General features: G+C 35.2%; 1 protein-coding gene across 1 annotated transcript; it reads left to right on the top strand.

Moving 5' to 3' along the window:
• The first annotated feature begins 1946 nt into the window (after positions 1 to 1946).
• Positions 1947 to 3929, top strand: LOC133731125 (protein FAR1-RELATED SEQUENCE 5-like). The gene has a single exon (XM_062158575.1). It carries the CDS (start codon positions 1947 to 1949, stop codon positions 3927 to 3929), a length of 1983 nt encoding a protein of 660 aa, XP_062014559.1.
• The last annotated feature ends 7914 nt before the right edge of the window (positions 3930 to 11843 follow it).

Here is an 11843-nt window from a genome sequence, read left to right as displayed (position 1 = left end):
ACTTGCACCAGCATCTCTTTTTTAAATTTTCAAAAAAGAAATGAAATTGATAACCGAGTTATATGAATTCACACAACATGTTCAGTGAGAGAGAGAGAGAGAGAGAGAGAGACCTGATGGCCAGGGGTGTAACTAAGTCAAGGGCTGGTTGGGCTATAAGTGTTTCGGTCGAAAATTTCCCAAGTATATCTATAGCCCAGGTCCGTACCCATCCAAATCAGGTTCTCCGTTCTTTCGAGAAGGGAAAATTTTCTGCGTGAATCATCATTCGTCTTTCGTCTTTATCCTTCATCCTTTGTCTTCTGTTTTCATCCTTCAGCCTTCAGCCTTCGTCTTCCGTTTTCGTCTTTCGTCCTTCAGTCTTCAGCCTTCAGATTTTCAGTCACTATAACACGGGACAATGAGAGCTGGAGGCTTCCCAAAGTGCCATGTACCTGGGTTTTTGCTTATTTATGGGTTTGGTTAGTGTTCTTGGGTTTTCTTGTTTCTTTTATCTGGGTTTGTTTAGAGAGAGCAAAAATAAGTAATTTGGTCTGAAGTTTTTAACGTATTGGTGGAAGTGAATTATGGCTTAGAAGACAGAGCAACCCTACTCTTCTATCATTTTCACAATACACACACACACTAATTAACCCTACTCTTTCTGCACCAGTTGTTGGGATTGTGATTGATGTGCCCATTTCAATGAGGCATACTCAACTCCTACACTTGTGTATAGTTGTACTAAAAAAAAAATTTGGGCTTCACCGTACCCAAAGAAAGAGATCTAAAAATAGGGGGAGGATTCAGTGCACCGACATAAATGGATGGTTAGATTATATTAAATACACTCTTAGGTTATTAATAAAAATATTAATTATAAATATCAAGGGTTGAGATCATCTTATAAGTATTGGGTCATTTGCACCGTCGGTGCATAGAATAATTTCTACCAAAAATATAGCTCACACCATTTTCGGATCCTAGATCCGCCACTGCTGATGGCGATAAGCGAATGAAGAGCAACAACATGTGCTCAAAGAACCTGATGTTTTCCATATGGAATGCAGCTATAAAGTTACCAAGCATCTAATGATCGGTTTGATGGTTTTTCAACATACAAAGACCCCCATTTTATAGTGCATGCATGTATAACAACTGTGATTAACTTACTAGATAGCATCTACTTAAAAAAAAAAAAAAGCATCTAGAACTTTATGTACTTTCTTTCATTTTCTCAAATCTCAGGGACTTTAAAGTTGTCTTAAAAAAAAGGGGGCGGATCCGTGACATCACAAATTATAGTTAAAATTATACTTTAAATCCTATCCATTAATCATAATAACAATTAACGGTTGAGATCAACCATAAGAAAAAATCATTATCTATTATTTTTCTTTTCTTTTCTTTTCTTTTTAACTAATTAATCAAAGCTATTTATTATGACATAATAAAAGTCAATAATTGCTATTCTGATTTGGAATACAATTAAGGAATCAAATCTTTCAATTGTTTTCCTATTGAAACTCATCTACCGCTGAGAAAAGAAAAAGAATTAGAACAGATGAGGACTTTGACAAATCACGATGAAAATTGATTGAGTTTCAATCTCTTTTCTAGCTATTTCTCACATCTTTTCTCATCAAAATGACACAGGAATTTCAACATTCATCACATACTCTTTGCATATCTCCAGTACGTTACCTTTAAGTCTTTTATTTTTCTTTCTGCTATTGCACAGTTTATGCCCTTTGTTGATGATAAACTTCAGGCCTCATGATATCTAGTTGATGTTATGTAAATTTTTTTCATGTTCATTTAATTGTTAAAGTTTTCGTTTTCTTTCATAATCACTACACATCATAACCTTTTTTATTCTAGATACGTGGATTTTGCATGAGCATGATTGTTATAAGTTTGATTATTATTCTATACAGGTAAGCACACCTCAAGTAGAGAATGGTGCAATGAATACTCCAATTAGGAGAGTTGAACAATTAGAAGCACCATATTTAGGGATGCTTTTTGAAACAATAGAAGAAGCCAGAAAGTATTATGAAGATTATGGTCGGCAAGAAGGATTTTGGATTCGAACTCAATCTTCAAGTAAGACAAGATCACATTCGGACGAGGTGACTAGTTGTCATTTCGTTTGTGCACATCAAGGAAAATATATCTGGAAGAAAAAGATTAATGAGGAGTGGAGAAAAAACCAGCAGAGAGAGACTTGTGAGAATGAGAATGAAATTGGAGATGAGAATGGGAATGAGAATGTTGATAAAGGCAGAGATATGAATATAAAGAAAGTAGGTAAAAATTGTTCTACAGCGAAATGTGGGTGCAAAGCTAGTATGCGAGTCATTCATGAGAAGTGGTCGAACAAATGGAGAGTATCTGTTTTTAGGGACTTTCACAATCATAAACTAGTTACTCCAGCAAGAAGAATGAAGATGAAGTCAAATAAACATATGCCTAAAGCAGCGAGGAGTATGACTGAAATATTCCATAAAGAAAATTTGCCGATTGCAAAAGTTCATTCAATCCTTGGTGGTGCTCAAATTGGTTTTAACAAAAGAGATTGTTATAACCACTTAAGAAATGTTCGTCACAGACAATTGGATGGAGGAGATGCTCAGTCAGTCCTCACTTACTTCAGGAAAAAGCAAGCTGAGAATCCCCAATTCTTTTATGCAATCCAATGCGACGAAGATGGAAGAGCAACTAATTTCTTTTGGGTCGACTCTCGATCACGGACAGCTTATGAATATTTTGGAGATGTGGTCACATTCGACACAACTTATAGGACAAACAAGTATGATATGCCGTTTGCGCCATTCACAGGAGTAAACCACCACTGGCAATCAATACAATTCGGCTGTGCACTTCTACAAGATGAGACGGAGGCTACCTTTTTTTGGTTATTTGAGACATGGCTAGAAGCAATGGGAGGTCGTCATCCAATTTCCATTATTACTGACCAAGACTTGGCAATGAAAGGAGCAATTGCCAAGATATTTCCAAATACTCGCCATCGTTTATGCCTTTGGCATATCAAGAAGAAGTTTGTTGAGAAGCTGTCCCATGTGTACTATAAGAAATCGAAATTTAAGAAGGAGATGAAGAAATGTATTCAATTAACATACAAGACTGAAGATTTTGAAGAAAAATGGAAGACTTTGATGACAGAAAATGGATTGGAAGAAAATGAATGGTTAAATAATCTTTATGAGATACGTACTTCTTGGGTGCCTGTTTATCATCGTGGAACATTTTTTGCAGGAATGAATACTACTGGACGTAGTGAGGGAATTAATTCATTTTTCGATGGATTTGTTACTTCAACAACAAATCTTAGAGAATTTGTTGTTAAATATGATCAAGCACTAAAGAGGATTATAGATAATGAAAGTGATGAAGACTTTGAAACAGAACACAAGTTTCGTATCGTGAATGATGATGAATTCCTTTTGAAAGATGCAGCAAAGTTGTATACCAGAAATGTTTTCAACAAATTCAAGGTACAATGGAGTCAAATTAAGCACTACAAGGTTGACGAAAGGGAATGCGACAATGAATGGCACTCATACCTGGTGAAAAAAAGACTTGGAGAACATGAGCAAGATTTTATGGTGAAGTTAGATTTGACAACATACAAGGGTTCTTGTGAGTGCCAAAACTTTGAGTTTGTTGGAATACTTTGTCGGCACTTGTTAAAAGTATTTTCACGTCTGGATATTGAAACAATACCAGCACATTTTATTCTTCCAAGATGGAGACAAGAAGCAAACAAATTTAGGATAATGGATTCTGAAGATTTGGTGAAAAGTGTTGGTAAAGAAGAATCAGAAGCTGTAAGACTTAGCCATATGTGTCACCAAGCAACTAAAATTGGCCTGTATTGCTGCACCTTCAAAGGAGGGATACACAATCTTCATGGATGCTTTAAATGAAGTATCAAGAAAATTGCCAAAAATTTTAGATCAGCCTGCTATCATTAGGGAAATGAGTGTTCCTCTAAACCAAGATGATCATACTACCATAGAAACTAGTGCTTCCCCAAATAGAGATGATCCATGTACTAATATTCTTTCTTCCCAGTCATTGCTCTTGGACCCAAATATCTCTAAGACCAAAGGTAGGAAGAAAGAAACTAAGAGTTCTGGCAGAATAAAGAGTGGTGTTGAGTTGGCCATGGAGACAGGGAAAAGAAGGTGTACATTATGCTCCAAGTCAGGACACAACAAACAAACTTGTTCTTTGAATTCACAAAGAAGAAAGATTCAATGACCTGCAACTTGTAAGTAATTACATCTTTCACTGTTACATGTCTGAGCCATTATTTTGGTTTTGTGTTCATATTGCCATTGAACATAGGAACTGCAAAATTTTACATGCTTTAAACTGAAAAAGGACAAAAAAAAAAAAAAAACTATCCATGAATTAATAGATTCATGTGAATGTTATGTTAGCAGAACAACTAAGTATACTTTATAGACTTGAATTGTGTTAGAGACAACTTGGTATACTTTGTTGAGGACTAACGCGGTTTAATGTTTTTGTAGGGATGGTTAAGATCTTTGGAAGTGACCAAAGTTGCTTGGAGAGTCGAGTGATTGATTTTGGAGCTACATCACTATTTAACTTTTGAAGTTGAAGATCAAGTGGTTTTGAAATTGTTAGCTTGAACTAGGTTTTTTTTTTTTTTAGGGATCTCTCTCTCTCTCTCTGACTTTGTATGACTTGGTGAGCAATTTCAATTTATTTTGATTTTGCATGACTTGAGTATGATGATGCGACCAATATGTGCACATAATGCTTTCTTTATAGGTTTACAAAGGAAACAGGGTGAAAAAGTTGGTAATTGAAGTATAATTGGCATATTTTGTTCAATTGGATTATACCATGGAGAGAGAAAACGTTGAAGAAGAGGAAAGAATTCCTCTGAAGATTGTCTTTCCTTATTTTTCTTTAATTAATGAGTTATAGTTAGGATTAAATTAATTCAATGAGAGAGAAAAAAAAATGAAAAATAAAAAATTCAAATTTAATATCATCCATTGATAGTCTTTTAATCTAATGGTTGATAATTGAAGTATAATTTTGACTATAATTTGTGATGCCACGGATCCGCCCCCTAAAAAAAAAGTTATTTCAAACAAAATCCTGAGTTTTTATGATTTGATTATCAAATGTGCGTCTATATAGACTATAGAGGAGAGAAGAACTTTCTTCATATATATATATATATATATAGATTTTATCCAGAGCGAGGCCTCGCTTTGAAATTTCAGAGCGAGGTTAGGGTTTAGGGTCACTTTTTGGTCTCATATCCACATCTCGACCGTTCAGTTTTTAGGTACTAATGTATAGATCATCTATGCAAAATTTCAGCCAAATTGATGATCTTTAAGATATCTAACTTACTTAAACTAGTGGACGAACTGAATTTGTCCAACCTAAACCGTACTAGCTTTAAGGCAGTTATCAATGCCTTAACGACCATCAATTTAGTTGAAATTTTGCAGAGATGATCTATACATTATTAGCTAAAAACTGAACGGTCGAGATGTGGAAATGCGACCGAAAAGTGACCCTAAACCCTAACATTGCTATGAAATTTCAGAGCGACGCATCGCTCTAGATAGGATCTGATATATATATATATATATATATATATATATATATATATATATATATATATATATATATATATATATATATAATTTTTTTTTTTCTGACTTCATTGATTTACAAAAGATTCTTTAAAATTTTTTGGATTGTGTTTTCTTTTTTTTTTGGCAATGCGTATTGGATTATGTTTAATGAGATCCAAGTAAAATTAGGGGAAATCAATATTGGGGGAGTACTAAGAAATGAGCTAGAAGTCAATGTACCTAGAAGTCGATTTAGGTCATTTATCATGTTCGTTAAAGATTTCATGAATGAAATAGCTCACTATTTTCATAATATTATATCAGATTCAATATAGTATATCAGATTTTCTTCTCTCGCAAAACAGAGTTCCTTAAATCTCTTATATCAGAAAGTTCCAATATCTTCTCAGGTACTAAGATCAACATTGAAGGACTAAAAGAGTAAATTACACGAGGAATAAATCTCGATCGTCTTCTCTGCCACTTTCACGCAATCACGACTTGCCACAAACCAAAACCTTCGAACTAGCTTGGAGATCCGGAGTCAGCGACGAGAACATAAGGATCGGAGCCGGGTATAATTAAGGCACACGCAGGCGCATTTTCACATAGTTTTAATATTCATCCTCATATTCTTTGCCTCGTGTGTATTATAGCCTCTTCAACGCATTTTTACGAAAAATTTCCACGACAACTTTGCAAAACGTAAAGGATGTGAAACTTTTTCATGTTTTCCCTGTTATTATGTGTAAGTCGAGTACTCTATGTCTCTATCCGAATCTTATAGGAAATTATGTACGCACGATAACCACTCTAATTGACTTTCGATACAACTATACAAGTAATATATAGAAACTCAATTTATTCATGTGAACATGGCTTATTACATATGAATTCGCCAGTAATAGGAATAAAGAAGGGAAATAATGATTTGCATGAATATTTAGTCATTAGTTTCACTAATTAATGGGAGCTTCTTCTTCAGGAGTAGGAGGAACATCTTCTTCGGGAGGAGGAGGAACATCTTCTTCTGGAGGAGGAGGAGGAGGTTCGTAGGTAGGAGGACCTCCAGGTGATCCACAAGGCTTAGTGCAGATACAATGACGGTTGAGAAACCCTTTGCATGAGCCCCGATCAAAACCTTCCTCCTGGCAACAGATGTAGCACTCGTGATTGCGTCCGAAGCAGGGCCCCCTGAAATGTGCGCTTCGATACTCACATTCATCAGCTCCAACTTGCACCTGCATCTCTTTTACAATCAAAAAATGAGATTAATAACAATCAATCAAATTCACAAGCTAGGTCATTTACTCAAATGTACAGGGAGAGATGGAAAGAGTGGGAGAGACCTGATGGCAGCAAGATAATGAAGGGCAAAAACATGAGGTCCATGAACCTGATTCTTCCCATTTCTTGGAGCTATGAAGTTACCAATTAAGCAACTAAGGATCGGATTGATGGCCGGTTTTTTGATATATAACATCCCCATTTTATAGTGCATGTATACCAGATGGATTTACTTAATTTTCACCCAGGATTAATTAGTGGTTTCTTCTTTCCCTATGACGAAGATCATACCGTCTAGACTTCTTTTTTTTTTTTTTGAAAGGACCGTTTAGACTTCTTTCATTTACCAAATCTCATGCAACTTAAAGTTCATTATCCAAACAGCGAAATTTTATGAATTGAGTCATTAGATGTATATAAAAAGGAGAGACTTTTTTTTTTTTTGCAAAGAGTTTTTGTATATATACACCTTTATGGACTTTATCTAAAGAAGATTTTCTCTTCTTTTATTGTCTCGGACAATCATGTGTATAGCGGTCCAGCTTAATATGATTCATCCATATGATAAGTGTTTTCTTTTATTGGTCATTAATTATTTGTTTCACTGTCTGCATTGCCTCATAAAACTTGAGCAATTTTATTGATCCAGACCACGACATAGCAATGTCACTTGGTAGTCTCGGGACCTTACTACTTCTTTTTTATTATATATATTTTTTATAAAGCATTTTGGATTATGTTTAAGTGTTTAACTAAGTATGGAAAGATCATCAGATCATACATATATATAAGCAGGAGTGTAACTAGGATTAGACGATATTAGTCCTCGGTAGCGGTTTTTGCAAGAGGTGCCAACTCTCTCCAAAAAGAAGAGGACTCTACTACACCCGGAAAAACACTACCCGCCCCTCCACTCTTTTATTTAATAGAAAATAGGAAGAAAAAAACATACAAGCCGGAAGAGAGAAACATTGACCAAAACCGCTCTCTGAAAAGTGAAAACAACGAGCAACTCTAGAGTAAGAAAAAAGTAATAAATGAAACAACATAACAGCAGGGACTAGAATAGGATATGTAAACACTGGCCACAAGGAGCAGACCAATAAACCACTTTATGATTAAGCAACAATAAGTGAACATGCTGCGGCAATTAGAAAAAGTAAACCTCTCATCAGTAAGAACCCCATGATGAACACATTGAAACCCAGCAACCGTAGACCACAATATCAACATACCAGCAGCCATATATATACTTCTAACAACCCTTTAAGAGATTAAAGGGTATGAAGCCATGAAATAAGATCGACAAAAGTTTCCCCAACAGAATTCAAGAAATAAATCTAGGGTAATTGCACATGGATCAAACGTGCTTGACCTTTAAAGCAGAATAGAATACATATAATCCTCATTTTTGTTTGTTTTTCCTTTATCGATTTGAGTTATTGAAAAATGCAGTGGTTGCATTTACAAAAAGAATATAATCAATGTTACATGAAGTCATGAACTAATATTCTGGAGCTGCAAATTTATTGCACGTACGTCAATGGTGGCGGCCTTGACCCGCTTTAGGTGTAGAAGGTACCGGTACGCTTATTCTCTTCACCCTAATAATCTTCATCTCCACCTGCAACTTTGCCTGCTCTTCTGCAATTACAAAAATGAAATTAATTAAGATCTTATAAGTTATAACAAGAGGTCAGGGAGGAAATTAAGGATTGCCTATTTTCTCTCCATTCTATAATTCCATTTCCTCAATATTAAAATCTGATGAGACAAAAAGTTAGCAGTGAGAGACTAACTGATTTCTGAATATCGAAAACTTCAGCATGGACTATGTTGGACGAGAAGAATAGCAATAAGATGAAGGGAATCATGAAAACAACGCAGGGTTATCTTATCAAATACAAATCTTCCTGCTAGCTCCTTTTCTCTATCTGTAGCTACGGACGTACTTTTCGTAAGTGTTTATAGATAAAGGGAATAGACATAGCTAGCCCTTAATGTTCCATGGTTTTTCATACTAATAAGGTTTTTTTTGGCAAAGTCTTATTATTGATAGCCAAATTCAAACAGTCAATGTCTTTGTGAAAGATATATGACGACACGCGCAGAAAATTTGTTATGAAGTCCGCCATCTCAAAAGTCCAGATATGATTTGGTCAGTCAATGACACTTAATAATTTGTGGGAGAGCAGGTAGACCTGGTTATGTTTCTTAAAAGTCTCATCTAAGGGATAATTTACGAGACTATGAGAAAAAATGCACCTCAACTAAATGTATTAAATTTAATAGCTGAAATCATAACAATTTAAAACTATGCATTTATTTTCAGCCATTAAATTTACTTATCCCTCACAATTTTTTAAAAAATGTCCCTCAAGCATGGTGAGCAGGCCTCTGTTTCTTAATATCTCATCTAGATAAGAGATTTTGAGTGCAAATAAGCTTATGTGAAGTTGTTTTGGTCGACGTTTTCCTAAAAGGCTAAAACAACTTCATTCTTTTATGAGCTGAGCTACCCTAAATGAGTCAATTGAATTTGAACTATATCAAGTCGATTTACAGCATGCACCACCATATTTACATCCAAAAAAAAAAAAAACACCACCGTACCATATTTTAATTTTTTTTGTGTATTCGATATACAATTTTTTCTTTCTTATTTAATGAGTCATTTTGAATATTTGAACGTCGACGGTCAAGCAATCATGGTTAGGGGAGGCTGGCTATTCGTCTTAGAGGGTCATTATGTCATTTCATGCTATATATATAATCCTATTTAACCCTAATCTGACTTGTTCTAAATTCTAGTAGTGCAAAAAAGTCAGTACATACCCTAAAGGTTTGGGTTGTCCTGCTTAAATTGAGTTGTTAATTTACTTTGTCAACATTGAGTTACACATACTTGATGCTAACCCGACCGGATTGCTTATTGTTCACGTCTAGAGGCTCATCTGATTTGGGTTTGTATCAAGCAATGATTAACCCAAAACTCAATGAAAATAGTGTTATCCCAAGTACCTATGTACGAAGTCATGGGTTCGAGTCACCATGGGAGCAAGAGTGAAACCCATTGATCCTCTTTTCAAAAAAAAAAAAAAAAAGTACTCACATTCATGGACAAGTAGCAAAAGAAAGAAAGAAAAATTTCATCCAAAAATTGATACCAAGGACAACAGATATAAGTGAGCGGTTCACTACTTATAGCATGTAGAGTAAGCCATAACCATTTTAGTGTTCGGTCTATAACCAATTAACCATTTAGTCTTTCTTAATTAGCCTAGGGACCTAGCTTGCTTGCATAATGGAATACGTACATTAATCAATTGAGTTGCGAAGCCTCATTAATACGTACATTAATCAATTGAGTTGCGAAGCCTCATTAATTTGGCCAGCCTCTACATCCATTCTCATTTACTAATTGAATAATTTGAAGCAAGTTTCAGAGACACGGCCACACCCATCATGATTATTCATATGCCTTGTGGAAATATCATCCTAATATCTAATTTGGGCGCCATCGAAAACCATATAGTTAATGCCAAGATCATGTATAAAAAGCTCTCCCTTCCTTCCTTAAGTTATTGATCGTCTGCTCACGATCGAAATTAACATTGCTGCTTATCATAATACAAATCAACCTACTCCCCTATCATCATGCTGAAATCTCAACATGGATATTATTTACAATTAAACTACATTCCAATCTACAAAATCTCGCAAACAAAAATAGAAACTGATCATGCATTAAGATTTATGGCCGGGATCCCTGGCCAGCTAGCAAGTGTGCCTTGTACCAACTCCAAGAAGTCAGATACATCATCATCAACCTACGTTACCTGAGTAAAAGTAAATCAAAAGTGAGCATATGCGTTAACAAACTTGTAAAACTTGAAGTAGCTAGGTAAATAGATGATCAATATTCTAGAACCGAAGCTAGTTTCACAATTACCATGGCTATCTCCAGGTGTAGAAGGTACTGGTACGCCTATTTTCCTTCCTTTAAAAATATCCATATTCACATGGTGATTCCTTTTCTCTTCTGCAATATTAACAAATAGATACATGATAACATTAAACAGATAATATCATCTCAACATATAGAGAAAGGAAGGAAGGGAGAGAGGGAGAGAGAGACTAACTGGTTTTTGGAATGTAAGAAATTCCAGCAGAAACGACGTTGGATGAGAAGAAGAATAACAATAGGATCAAGGGAATCACCACGTAAATAGTACAGGCCTTATGAACCATTTTTTTCAGTAGTTATTAGTTTCTCCTTAATCTCCCACATCTGCAGCTTATTTATAATGCCTGGGAAGTAAGAACACAACATAAAGCTGAATCTGAATGCCAAAGTCAAGGTCTTTAGAACATTTAATTCTCTGTTGAAACTTTCATGTGTGATCTCATCTTGATGTAGCCTTTGTCCATTCCAAACTCAAGGTTTACTATGAAATTAAAAAAATGAAAACTAAATCATTTTATGTGGAAAGGGTCCTCACTTTGATTCAACATTTGTTAGGAGATTGGTCATCTTCAAGACTCCAATGTCAAAGTGAATTGGTCAAATATTGAAGTCATTGTCTGGAATCAGGTAGCAGATAGACTCAAACTAGCTAGATGCATAGATATAGAAAACTCATAACGCTCTAGTCACTTATTTTGTCCACTACATTTTCATCAGTAGTTACTAGTTAACAAGGACCGGAAGAATGAAGACAGGCGCCCACCCAGAAGACCCTTTACCTAGGTCAAAAATGGGATCATCTTCAACCTTCCAAGAAAAGGAAAGTGCCTGCCAATTTGATCACATCCATGCACCGAAAGAGAGTTAGAAGTAAATATATGGATATGATCCAATGAGAATGATGGATTTATATCGAGTGTCATCAAATACATCAATCCATAGGTTGCAATTCCATC

The sequence above is a fragment of the Rosa rugosa genome, chromosome 2 (assembly GCF_958449725.1).
Source record: "Rosa rugosa chromosome 2, drRosRugo1.1, whole genome shotgun sequence".
NCBI classification, from domain to species: Eukaryota; Viridiplantae; Streptophyta; class Magnoliopsida; order Rosales; family Rosaceae; genus Rosa; species Rosa rugosa.
This window is presented reverse-complemented; position numbering and strand designations above follow the sequence as displayed.